At 35.6% G+C, this 12607-nt stretch overlaps 1 protein-coding gene across 1 annotated transcript in view; it reads right to left on the bottom strand.

The window, feature by feature from the left end:
* Positions 1-5123: 5123 nt before the first annotated feature.
* The window catches only part of Catspert (catsper channel auxiliary subunit tau), a 165073-nt gene continuing 157589 nt past the window's right edge, over positions 5124-12607 (bottom strand). Inside the window, 3 exon segments of the mRNA XM_076866836.1 lie at positions 5124-5150; positions 5153-5413; positions 8059-11517. Of these exon segments, the coding sequence (XP_076722951.1) occupies positions 5124-5150; positions 5153-5413; positions 8059-11517 (3747 nt within the window).

Here is a 12607-nt window from a genome sequence, read left to right as displayed (position 1 = left end):
TTATTAACTTGTATACAAATATATGTATATATGCACACATTTATTTTGAAGAATCAACTCATGCAATTGTAGAAGCTGACAGGTTCCTGATGTGCTTTATGAGCCCGTAGTAGAGTTCAAGTCCATAGGTTGTTAGGCTTAAGACCTAGGAATTATGAATGTTTCAGTTTGAGGCCAGACAAGGAAAAACCAGTGTCCCAGTTAAAGGCAGTTGGGTGAGGGGAACTTCTTACTTGGTGAAGGTTCAGCCTTTTTGACCTAGTCAAGTCTTTTAACTGATTGTGTAAGGCTCACCCACGTTAGGGATGACAGTCTGTTTTACTAGCTCATCAACTGAAATGTTGATTTCTTCCAGAAACACCCTTACAGAAAACCCAGAATAATATTTCACATATCTGTGTATCCTGTGGTCTAGTACTATTGAGCCATAAAATTAACCATGACATTGGGTATTATAATTGACAGCTTCATCTTTTGCATGAGTACCTTGAATTTTCTATCATAGTCACCTCAATTGCTGTATTAGTTTTCTATGGCTGCTATACCAAATCACAAATTTAGTGGCTTAAAACAGTACCAACTTATTGTTTTGTAGTTCTATAATTTGGGTCTCAGGTAAATCTGAGGTATGGGCAGGCTGCATTCTTTCTGGAGGCTTGTAGGAGGATCCATTTTACCCTGCTGTCTCCTGCATTTAGAGTTATCCATATTCCTCAGCTTATAGCCCACCTCAGCTTATTGTCCAACTTCAAAGTCAGCAATGTTGAGAAGAGTCTTTTTTTTCATAAATTACATATATAGAGCACAATTTTTCATACCTCTGGTTGTATATAAAGTATATTCACCAATTCATGTCTTCATACATGTACTTTGGATAATGATGTCCATCACATTCCATCATCATTGCTAACCCCCTGACCCCTCCCTTCCCCTCCCACCCCTTTGCCCTATCTAGAGTTCATCTGTTCCTCCCATGCTCCCCCTCTCTATCCCACTATGAGTCAGCCTTCTTATATCAGAGAAAACATTCGGCATTTGTTTTTGGAGATTGGCAAACTTCACTTAGCATTATCTTCTCCAACTCCATCCATTTACCTGCAAATGCCATGATTTTATTCTCTTTTAATGCTCAGTAATATTCCATTGTGTATATATGCCACATTTTTTAATCCATTCATCTACTGAAGGGCATCTAGATTGGTCCCACAGTTTGGCTATTGTGAACTGTGCTGCTATAAACTTTGATGTGGTTGTGTCCCTGTAGTATGGTGTTTTTAAGTCCTTTGGGTATAGACCAAGGCATGAGATAGCTGGATCAAATGGTGGTTCCATTCCCAGTTCTCCAAGAAATCTCCATATTGCTTTCCATATTGGTTGCACCAATTTGCAGTCCCACCAGCAATGTATGAGTGTACCTTTTCCCCCACGTCATCCCCATTGAGAAGAGTCTTCATACTGTCATTTTGCTGGCTTTCTTCCCATTCAATTTTTTTTTTTTTTGTACCAGGTATTTAACCCAGGGTCACTTAACCATTGAGCCACATCCTGAACCCTTTTATTTTTTATTTTGAAACAGGGTTTCATTAAGTTGCTTAGGGCCTCACTAGGTTGCTGACACTGTCTTTGAACTTTTGATCCTCCTGCCTTAGCCTCCCAAGTTGCTGGGATTATAGGAATGCATCACCATGCCCAGACATTTTTCTTTCTAAACACCCTAGTGATTTATACTGGTCATAGCCAAATAATACAAGGTAATTTCCCTGCCACATAGTCAGAGATAAGCAACTTTGATTCCCCTTACTTGTACAACCTCACATATTCATAGGTTCTGGTGTTTACTGTGTTGTCATCTTTAGGATGATATAATTCTTCCTACTATACTTTCCTCACTCCAGTCCTTACTCCTGGCAGCCAGGATAGTAAGTCAGACCTTTTTGTTATGGTTTGGATGTAAGGTATTCACCAAAAGCTCACATGTGAGACAATGAAAGAAGATTCAGACAAGAAATGTTATGAGGTCCTTAACCAGTCATCAAATTAGTCTCCTGATGGGATTAATTGAGTGGTAGCTGAAGGCAAATGGAGTGTGGCTGGAGGTGGTGAAGCACTGGGGGCATGGCTTTCAGGTATATATTTGTATCTGGCAAGAATAGCTCTCTCTGCTTCCTGATCATGACTTGAGTCGCTTCCCTCTGCCATGATATCCTGCCTCACCTGGAGCCCCAAGGAATGGAGTCTGCTAGACCTCTGAAACCATAAGCCCCCAGATAAACTTTTCTTCCTCTACAGGTATTCTGGTTGGTCTTTTAGTCACAGCAGTGAAAAAGCTGACTAAACCAACTTTCCTAGTAGACAAAAGCATTTTGTGATGAGTGGCTTTGGCTAGGGGACTCTCCATCAGATGTGCTGGAATTAACATAGTGACACTGCGTTCTGACATTTCCTGGTCTACCCTGTGTTCTTCCCTCTTTCACAGTGGTCAGACCTACTCCATGACTGACAGATCTCCCAGTCTCCTCATTTTTCCTCAAAGGCTCCCCACTCTCCTCCAAAAAAATCTTTTTCATGTCTCTTACTGCTGCTCTGACAAATTACCACAGATTTAATTGCTTAACACAATTTGTTATCTTAAAGTTCTGGAGGCCTTAAGTTTAAAATGGGTTGACAGGGCTACATTCTTTCTGGAACCTCTAAAGGAGAATCTCTTACCTTTCAGCGTTCCTGATTTCCTTTGCCTCATGACACAGCATGACTTCAACTTCTACTTCTGTGGCCACATCGCCTCTGATTGACCCTTATGCCAAGTAATCCGGGAGAATTTTCCCACCTCAGGACCCTTAATTATAGTTGCAAAATCCCCTTCTGGAATTAGGATACGGACAGGTTTGGGGGCCATTAGTTTGACTGCAGCATAATGTCTAACTTTATCTTGATGCCTGCTTTTTGAAGGACCCAAGCTAGCATAGTCGTCTGAGTTAAAACACCTGTAAGCTTCTATAGAGCTTTCCTTAACACAAATCTATTTTAATGACTTCTGTGTTTATGTCTCTGACTAGTCAGTCTGTGGACTCTTCAAGACTATAGTCTTATTCTAAATACTAGGATACTCCTAGTATTTAACAAAAATGTCTGACGTATTATAGATGTTTAATATCTAACAAATTCTTTCTTGAATAAAGTGTATGAATTTTAAAAAGGACTTGACAATTTTAGAGATTTCTATGGTAAGAAATTTTTAATTCTTTGTGGGTCACAATATTGTCATTAAAATTGTAATGAGCTAAAGGAACTTGAGATTTCCATCTAGTAAGTAATTTCTCCTTTACTTCAAGCCAGATCAGAGATTTTCCTCTTAAGCACCATCGATCAATTGCCTATTAGCTCTCAAATCCATTTCTTCACTCTTTCTTGCTCTACTTAACCAAGAACTATGTTTCCCATGCACCCTCCTTCTCCGGTGTCCAGGGAAGAAACAAGGTATTTCTCACCCTGTGCCCCATTCCTGTTTCCTGGCAATGGCTGTATCTTGTCTTTCAGCTTTAAGACTTTGATAACTTCACCTTCTCCTGCTTCCCCTTCAGCTCAGAGGTGGGAGCACTTTTCAGTTCTTGCTAATCTCTGGGTTCCCTCACTAAAGCTTTTCTTAGCCTTAGTTCCATTGTTCATAAAACCAATTTCCTGTATTCCTTCTACCCAAAAGTTCTGGAGTTGTGTTTTCTCAGTTCCATGCTAACTGGTACAAATATAATGGCTCCTTGTCTTAAAGGGTTTTGTCCTAATAAATCCATTGTAAAATTGAAAATAACTTCAAGTGGAAAACGCATTTAAGACATCTAACCTACAAAACCTCAGGGCTTAGCCGAACAGCACAGTGCAGAGTTCATAGCTTCCCCTGATGACTGTGTAGCTGACTAGGAGTGATGGCTCACTGCTTCTGCCTACCAGCATGTGAGGACGGTGTGTGTACCACTAACCCAGGAAAACATCAAAATTCCAAATTCAAAGTATGGTTTCTATTGAATGCATATCAGTTTCACACTTTCATAAAGGTAAAAAATCCTAAGTCAAACTATCTGTACTGACAACTTTGAGGATTGCAGGAAATTCTTGGTTTCCATTAAAAAAAAAAAAAAATTACCACCCTGATAATAACATGGAATGAATGACCAGGAATTATGTTTTCCACTAGGTAATACTATTTAAACCCTCAGGTCTTTATAAATTCTTGTAAAAAGATTAAAACTGACAAAAATTCTGTAAATTGACATTTTTGTTTTTTCAAAAGTGGAGTAAAGTTCAGTGAAGACTATGCTTTATAGAAATAGAACTAATTCTCAGACATCTCTGATTTAAATCCTTTGATTTTTAGATTATATGTTGTTGTGCCATTTCCTAATTTTGGTGCAATTAAAAAGACTCAAGAGTTTTCAATTTAGAAAGTCACTCTAGGTGGAGATGCCTCAGGAATTAGCATTAAAAGCTTTTATTATCCTTATTTATAGTGTGAAAAGATATATTACCAAGGCTGGGGGTGTAGTTCAGTGGTAGAGCACAAGGCCTTAGGTTTGATCTCCAGGACTGGAGGTGGGGGGAAGCAATTATTAGATGATGTTAAATTAGTAGAAGTTCTACAGACTCAGAGAACTGCTTAGTCTAGGGAATATAACTAAAGCTGATGTGTAAAATTTGTTCATAACAAAAAGACTAAACATAGATCACTACAAAAAGAGAATCTGAAAACTGGGTAGACAGCGATAATTTAGAGTGTCACAAAGGTTGGGAGAAGTCAAAGAAATATGGAGTGATATATTTTTATATTTGTGAAAAAGGGGGAAAGCTGGGAAACAAGTTTTCTAGTGAATATCAACTAGATATATACTTCTGGGTTGGTTCCCTAAGGCTTATAAACAAAAACACGTTTACATCAAATGTGTTTATTTTTCATTTTAATTGTAACAAAATGGTTCTAACAAGATGGAATTTGGTTACTAACTTCTATCACACACAAGGACAGAGTTCCAAACCATTTTGTTAATGGAGAAGTGATAATTCTGACTGTTGGCCTCACATATCATTCTGAACTTTTTAACATTTGGATAATATCACAAATGAGCGAACATTTTTCAATATCCTCTTTTAATCTTTTTTTTGATCGCATTTTACGTATTTCATAATCTGGGGTTGTATCATTTGTATTAGCTAATCCTGATGAAACCACTCGAGGACTTGTGAATTTTCCAGTGTAGTATTCTCGTCGTTTGTTAGGCTCTGGAGCAGTATAAGGTCTTGCAGCTTGTTTTGCCTGAATATGGCTATCATCTGGGCTCTTTGCTAAAAGTCTTACTCTTGATTTTGTTTTATTAAGATGCTGCATTGAGGGCTCTTGTAGATCCTCAAATCTATCTGAACAATCCTAAATTTTAAAATAAAACATCAAATTGGTAAGTTAAAAAGTACACTTGAAATTTACAAGGACTAAAGTTTGTAATATTGACAAAGAGAATGAAAGCACCGAATGCTTCCTGGGCTATCCCCAGATTCAGACTCTACACTCAATGATTTCCCTTAGATGCTACCTTAGAAACCAGGCTTTTTAAAAATCTTACTGTTCCAAAAAATATTTTGTTTCAAAAGGGATGGAACAGTTGAATCTGAAAACTAGAAAAGCCTAAGGGAGCTATACTCAGGGGTCAGATTCTTAGGCAAAGTTGTCCAGCTACATTGCAATTCTTTTTCCACCAAAACTTGTTGCCCTAACCCCAAATATAAATGATTAACTTTTATATTTAGCTTTTTACATTATCCAAACTTTGACCTTTCATTCTCTAAAGGTTACTTTAATAAATCTTTAGTCTTTATACGTGTGTGTGTGTGTGTGTATCTAGAGAAAGAGAGCACAGATAGCATGCAAGAATGTGGTTGTAATGTTTACATTAAAATAAAAAATTTCAAATAAAAATTTCAATGTACATTCTGAGAATAAAACAAGTATAACATTCAAGAAAGTAACTGGAAGGATATACACTGAAATAATAAGAGAAAAATGTTAATTCTCTTTTTTCAAATTTTCTATAACAAATATTTTATAGTTAAAAACATAATAATCTATAAGTACCTCTTTGGGTAGTTTTAGTATAAACTAGTTCTCTCGACAGTTTGAGCAGTCCATTCCTTGACACCTCGCAGAGAGAGCCACAGCAAAGAAATGGGCTACTTTGATTGGAGACATGGGGAGAGTGCACTAATAAAACTGAGGGGTCAGGAAGGTTGGGAGGAACTGTTAAGAATTAAGACAGCCAGAAAAAGATCTAGAAAAAAAGAAGGTATGAAGAGGAAGGCCAATTCCATCTACTTTACCTCAGTGCCTGGGTTTGGAGAAGGCAGGGAGAACTTCCTCCTTCCTCTTACCTTCCTGGAATAATAAGGCAAGCTCAATTTTTAAGAGTTTCTGCTATGTTAGTGAGTAGTGCTTAACTGGCTCCACAGTTGATCACTAACTACAAAGATCAGTGGAAGGCCGTGGAGACCCACACCACTGCTTCCTTTTCTGAGAACTCCTATGGCTTAACTGATCTTGCTTCTGATTAGAGGCTTTTGAAGATTCCTAGGGTTTAGAAAATAAAATGAGTACCTTTCTGATCATCTGACAATTGCCTCTTATCAATTCTAAAGTTAAGAAACACTTGGCTTAACAGAGGGAAATAACAAGAATGAGAATCCTAACTCCCTCGTCCGCTGTTAAGGGTTGTAAGATGACCTTACAGTGTTTGACATAAATGCAGTTTTTTTTTTCATTTGAAAAAGTTGTATTAAAGATTCCATTTGTCTAAAGGAACTTCAGAATTTTTTTTTCGCCAAAAACTATGAGCCTATCTTCAACTTCCTTTTCTTCATATGCACACCCCCCACACCCACCCCCACATTTGCTTGTTCAATATTAAATGATTGAATTTAGATAGAAAAGAAAAAATCCAAACTTAAGAGTACAAGTGATAAGAATATTTACTCTGCCACTATATAGCTAATAGAATATTTAGCTATATAATATATTATTTATAGGTATATATAATATATAGGTATATAATTTTTGCCCTGCCACTGTAAAGCTAACAACCTGCTTTATTTACTGTGGAAAACAAATTCAAAGCAAATATTTTGAAATTATATTTACTTTCTCATTCAGAGGCAGGATCTTGCACATCAAAATATCAATTTGAGATCAATTGTTGATCTTATGAGTTTTTAAATTTATGAGTCATGCCTGTAATACATACTGAGAAAAGTATTGGTTCCTAAATTTAAAATAAGTACCTTCTATTCCTAAATTTTAAGTGCTTTAGAACCATTTGTACAGTCTAGTAACAGATTCACCTTCCTAATTATTTTATGTTAATGCTAAGAATAGACTTGAATTCTCAAGATCTCAGCATATGATATAGCAGAGGAGTGGTGGTAAAAGAAGAAAAAAGAAGTAAAAAATTTTCAATTCATTATCCACAGATTGTAAATTCTGCATATCCCTAGTTCTTAGCAGAATAACTAGCACATAGAAGGAGTATCACATTTATTTACAGATAAATTCAGCTATCTGAAAAAAGCCTTAAACATTTATAGTTAAATCTCTCAGAAAAGAAAATCTGAATTATGTTTCTACAGTATTCCACCACTACTAAAGGTTGTGCAGGCTGTTGCACAAAGGTCCCTGGCTAATTTTGATCCATGCAAATATGCAGCAGGTTCCTAGAGGTTCTAGGCTATGCCAGATGGAGGGTCCGCCCAGAGGAAAGGACATCTTTTTCTAAATCCTGTCCCAGAGAGGCTGCCCTTTATCTAGTTCATAAAAAGGTATTAGATATATTAATAGTCCCCCCTGATTTTGTGGTTAGACTATCAATCAGGCAAGGTGATAATTTGAATTCCAGAAGAATTTTTAAGCTTGGAGGTCTGTATCTCCTGGGGCAATTAAATTTATACCCACACTTGCATTCAGGCTTAAGGGAAGTTATTGATAGAACTTTGACAAATAAGAGAAGTAGAAGACAGAGAAAACATTATTACGTGTATAGTCTTCCGTGCAGTCCAGTGAAGCAAAGTCCTTGGCGCAGATTTCCTTAAATGACTTCTTGTGGTAGGCAGTGTGGTTGGTAGGATCCTAACTACCTTGTTAAGTGACTTTTTTGGTTTGGTGGCATGATCTTTTTCTTTTCGAACCTTGGGCTTTATGTTTTCTCTCTTTAATACTTCTGGGAAGAAGGATGGTTTTGAGTTTTTCTTATTTTCTTTATATTTAAAGGATTGTGGTTTGGGGACCTTGGAATATTTTTCATTGCAAATTTCATTTGGGCTTATAGAAAGATTTTGAATTTCTCTTTCATTTTGTGTTACTGTTACTAAATGTTTTTTATTGTTGTTATTGTTTCCTTTCAATCTCTGACAGTACTGGTCTAACTTCGATTGTTCTTCAGCCTCTAAATTGAAGTGAGATAAAGAGTTATTCTGCCAGAAAGGGGAGGCCAATCTATTTAAATATTCTTCCTCTTCCCTTGGCATTTTGCAACTAGGAATTCTTGAATACGATGGCAGTACTGTTTCTGTTTTTTCCTGAGCAGTAAATTTGCAAATGTTAATGTTCTCCTTTCTATCAAAGGGCTTCAATTTCAATGTCCTTTCACAGCAAACTTTTGATGAAACTATTTTTGATTTACCCTCCCAACTGTATGGGTCTTGAATCTCTGTTGTATAAATACAATTTTCTGCTCGAGGAAATTGCAGGAAACCATGTTCTTTCTTGTATTTCTTAAACAATATATCTGTAGCTCTGTCTGATGACTTATTTAATGGAACAGCCTGGATATTTTTGTTGGAAGACTGTACTTTTATTAAACTTATTGCTTTAATTCCTTCTCCAGGGAAATAATTTTTCTGTTCCCTAATTGTTGATGGATTCTCTTTTAAATTTTTCAAAGAAGAATAGTCCTTTTCTTCAGTTCTGACCAATTCTGGTCTGATACGTTTATCCTCAGAAACCTTTGGTAAAGTGTTTTGACCAAGTTTTGAATATTTACTTTGCTTTTCTGAATGCTCCCCCACAAAGTAATTTTCATCTCGGAAGGGTAAATCTGTTTTTATATATTTTAATGGTATTGAATCAGAATCACTTAAGCTTACATGCTCCTTTACCCCCTCTAATTGCCTCTCTGTCATTAGTCCTAATTTTGAAAGCTTTTCTATAAAAAGTCTCTGGAGCTGTTTGCTTAAATCATCTTTTAAATTTAAGAAGTCATTTTCTGATAAAGCTTTAAGTAGGCTTTGTAGAGGTTGATTTAAGGGATATTTCATGTTTATTTCAAGCCTTCTACCAAAACTCCCCCTTGAAATATCATGAGGAGATAATGAGGCACTTTGGGTTCTTAGAGAAGACATGTTTGAGTGGATAGTCATGGATTCTGTCTCATTAAATAAACTGCTCTCTGCAAGGTTTGTAAGGAAATAGTTTTGGAGAATTTCATTTAAAAAAGATCTTAGCTTTATTTCTAAATGTTTATCTATGAATTGATGATTAAATTTATTTACAAAAGACATGATTTCTTTAACAGTTTCTGAATATTTCCCTGGAAAAGCATTTTGTTCTCTCAGTTCTTTCTCATTCATCAGATACAGATTTTGGTAGATTTTTGGTAAATCCTCCTTGGTGATATGTCCTGATTCTGAAAGTCTTTCTACAAGATAATGCTGTATATGTCTACTCAATTCAGATTTTAAATTTTTAATTTCTGACTCTGAGAGTTCTTCTAGAAACACACGTAGCTTTGGACTCAAAACAGCTTTTCTGTCTAATCTGTCTGCTTTATCTGAATCCCCTTGAATTTCTTCAGAGTGTTCTAGGTCAGTTGGAAAAGAATGTTGAATTAGATTGTCTAATTCCTTTTCTGGTTGCTGTCTTCTTTCAGGCTGATTATATTTGAAAAAAGCATTAAATACTTTTTTTAAAAAGGATTGTAACATTGGTGGATCAGACTCACGAAGGTTATCTGTTAGCAAGTTACTGAAACTTTCTAAATCAAACATTAGGTCACTTTCTTCTCCATCAAGCCCCTGACGTGACAAATCTGTTTTTATGTCTGGTGTTGAATGATATTCTGAATCATGTAGGAACATGTTTTGTCTGTCTTCTACAAATTCAACTCTACGTATAGAAGAAGTGCCTTCTTTGGGAACACTGGGTCTTGAAAGAAATTGTGTTTTGCATTTGATTTCTGAATCATCTTCTGTGGAATCCCTCAGGGTTTCTTCAGAAGAGGATTTCTCTGTATCTACCAAAGCACCCACCTGTTGTTCTTTATCTAGTTCCATCACTTTGATTATCCCAGATTCTAAAAGTGTATCAATAGGAAATGCTTGTATTATCTCGCTTATCACAGATTTGGGCTGTGGCAATTCTATTTCATCATCCTTATCTCCATAGTTAACTAGAATATTGGAAGACAATTTTGTCTCCCAAGATTTGAGTAACTGATCCTGCAGGTTCATCTGTGTCTCACTCAGTTCTTTCATGCTTTTTTCCAACAGTGAAAAGATAGGTGCAGTGAATATTTGCTTTATAATATAGTCGTGTATACTTCCACTGAAACCCAGCATAGGGCTAGACACTTCACTTGTTATATGTTTCTTTTTGAAACAACTCTTTTTTTTCATTGAAAAATCTATTCCATCAGCCTCTGAGACAACGTCTTCTACATCTGGAGATTTTCCTGGTTTACCTTCTGAAAGTAAATCTGAGGTGATGTTTTTAATTACTTGATTTAAAAGAGACTTTGACTTTGAAATGTCTTTTTCTGAAAGCTGGCAGTTTAAATCTTGAATTGGTTCCAATGCTTTTATTTCCAAATCACTGACTGGTTTGTCCTGAATGCACAGATGTGAAGAACTACTTTTCTTCATTGCTTCAGTGTTCAGACAAATTTCTGGTTTAGAAAATAACTTATCTGAAAGATCTTGCAGATTTTTACTTAAAATTGACTTGAGCACTATTGATTGTTTTAAATTTTCTATATGGGGGGTAAAATTTAATGACTTTGAGAGGCAAAAGGTATTTATGTTTCCAGTCATTGGTGGTTCTCTTAAGCTTGGTAAAGTTAAACTTGGTAGTTTTTCTTTTAACTTATTATTAGGGTCTAAAGTCTTCATTGTATTGACAGCAGGATCATGGGCTGGCTTACTCTTAGGGTCCAAAGTTTTCATTGCATTGATAGTAGGATCACAAGCTGACTTATTCTTTTTTGGGATGGTATCAGGATCATGGGCCCAGGATACACTGCTATATCCTCCAGGTTTTGAACGTGTTGGGTAAGGAGGATCTTGGTCTTCATGCTCTATAACCTCCTGACTTAAAACATTTCTAAACTGGTATATATCTTGGTCTTTCCTTTTCCTGACCGACATCTTGTTTATGTTCCTTAGAAAAGGATCAAAACCGCCTTTGTTGAATTTCTGAAATTGCAATATAAATAAGAAATTCTGTAGCATTTACTTTGAATTCATAATAAAATTTTTAGTCAATTTTCTGTGAATAATGTCAATTTATCTATCATCCTCCTACCATTTTTTATCTATTCATCCTCCTACCTTCTACAAACTAATTATTTTAAAACTTGAATTAAAAAAAGCTTTTAAAGCAAAAATATCAAATTCCTAATTTTGACACTACCTCGTATCTAAATGCTTTTGCACCTGGAATAGTCACCCATAAATAGCTTCTTACTGACTGAATTTCCATTGTTAGCTGTGTTTGCTTAGATAGTAAAACAGTGGCTAATATCAGGATTTAAGTCTTAGTCATATAAGTGTTTATCAGCAATGTAGGAAATTTTTTAAGAATGCAAGCAAATAGTAGACATCCTATGAAAAGTATCATAATATCGTTTAAAGAATTTGTTGGGGACAAATATCATCTCCTTAAGTCAGAGAGTTTCAAAACTGATGAAACCCAATCCTCAACATGTCACAGTGGATTCTTGCTTTTTGATGCCTAATGTATTAGATTTAGAAATGGTTAAAAGAAAACAACACACAAAAACTTGGGCTAAAAGTGAAATTTCAGTGTAAAAAATAAGCAATTTGTAGTTTGGGGATCAAGCTATTCTATCATTGAAAGTCTTCAAAATGAAGTTTTTCATTCAAATCCTTTTCATACAACTTCTACATTATACAATTAAAAAATGCAAAATCTGAAATAATCACCCTAATATTTGTTTTATTTTAACTTAGTAGTTCAAGGTTATTTTAATGGATGTAAATATTATAATGGTTTACAAATGCTGGTGGATACAGAGTAAGAAATGCTAGTGGGACACACTAAGAATCCCCTGAAGTTTCTTGAAAAATGCAGGTTCCCAGTTTCCATTTCCAGATGGAGATTCATTAAGTCAGATGAGACCTGTGATTAAATACTTTTTATTAAAGACAGGTGTTTCTAATGAGTAGCATGGTTTTGGAATCTTTAAATCACATATAAGTGAGTCTAATTCTAAATTCCTGAAATACACCTTGTACTTCTACACCTGTATTGTATACGTGTATGAATTAAGTATATATGTATCAATTAAGT

Source organism: Callospermophilus lateralis, chromosome 9, assembly GCF_048772815.1.
Source record: "Callospermophilus lateralis isolate mCalLat2 chromosome 9, mCalLat2.hap1, whole genome shotgun sequence".
In the NCBI taxonomy this organism is placed as follows: domain Eukaryota; kingdom Metazoa; phylum Chordata; class Mammalia; order Rodentia; family Sciuridae; genus Callospermophilus; species Callospermophilus lateralis.
Note: the sequence above shows the minus strand (reverse complement) of the source record. Positions and strands in the feature narration are given on the sequence as shown.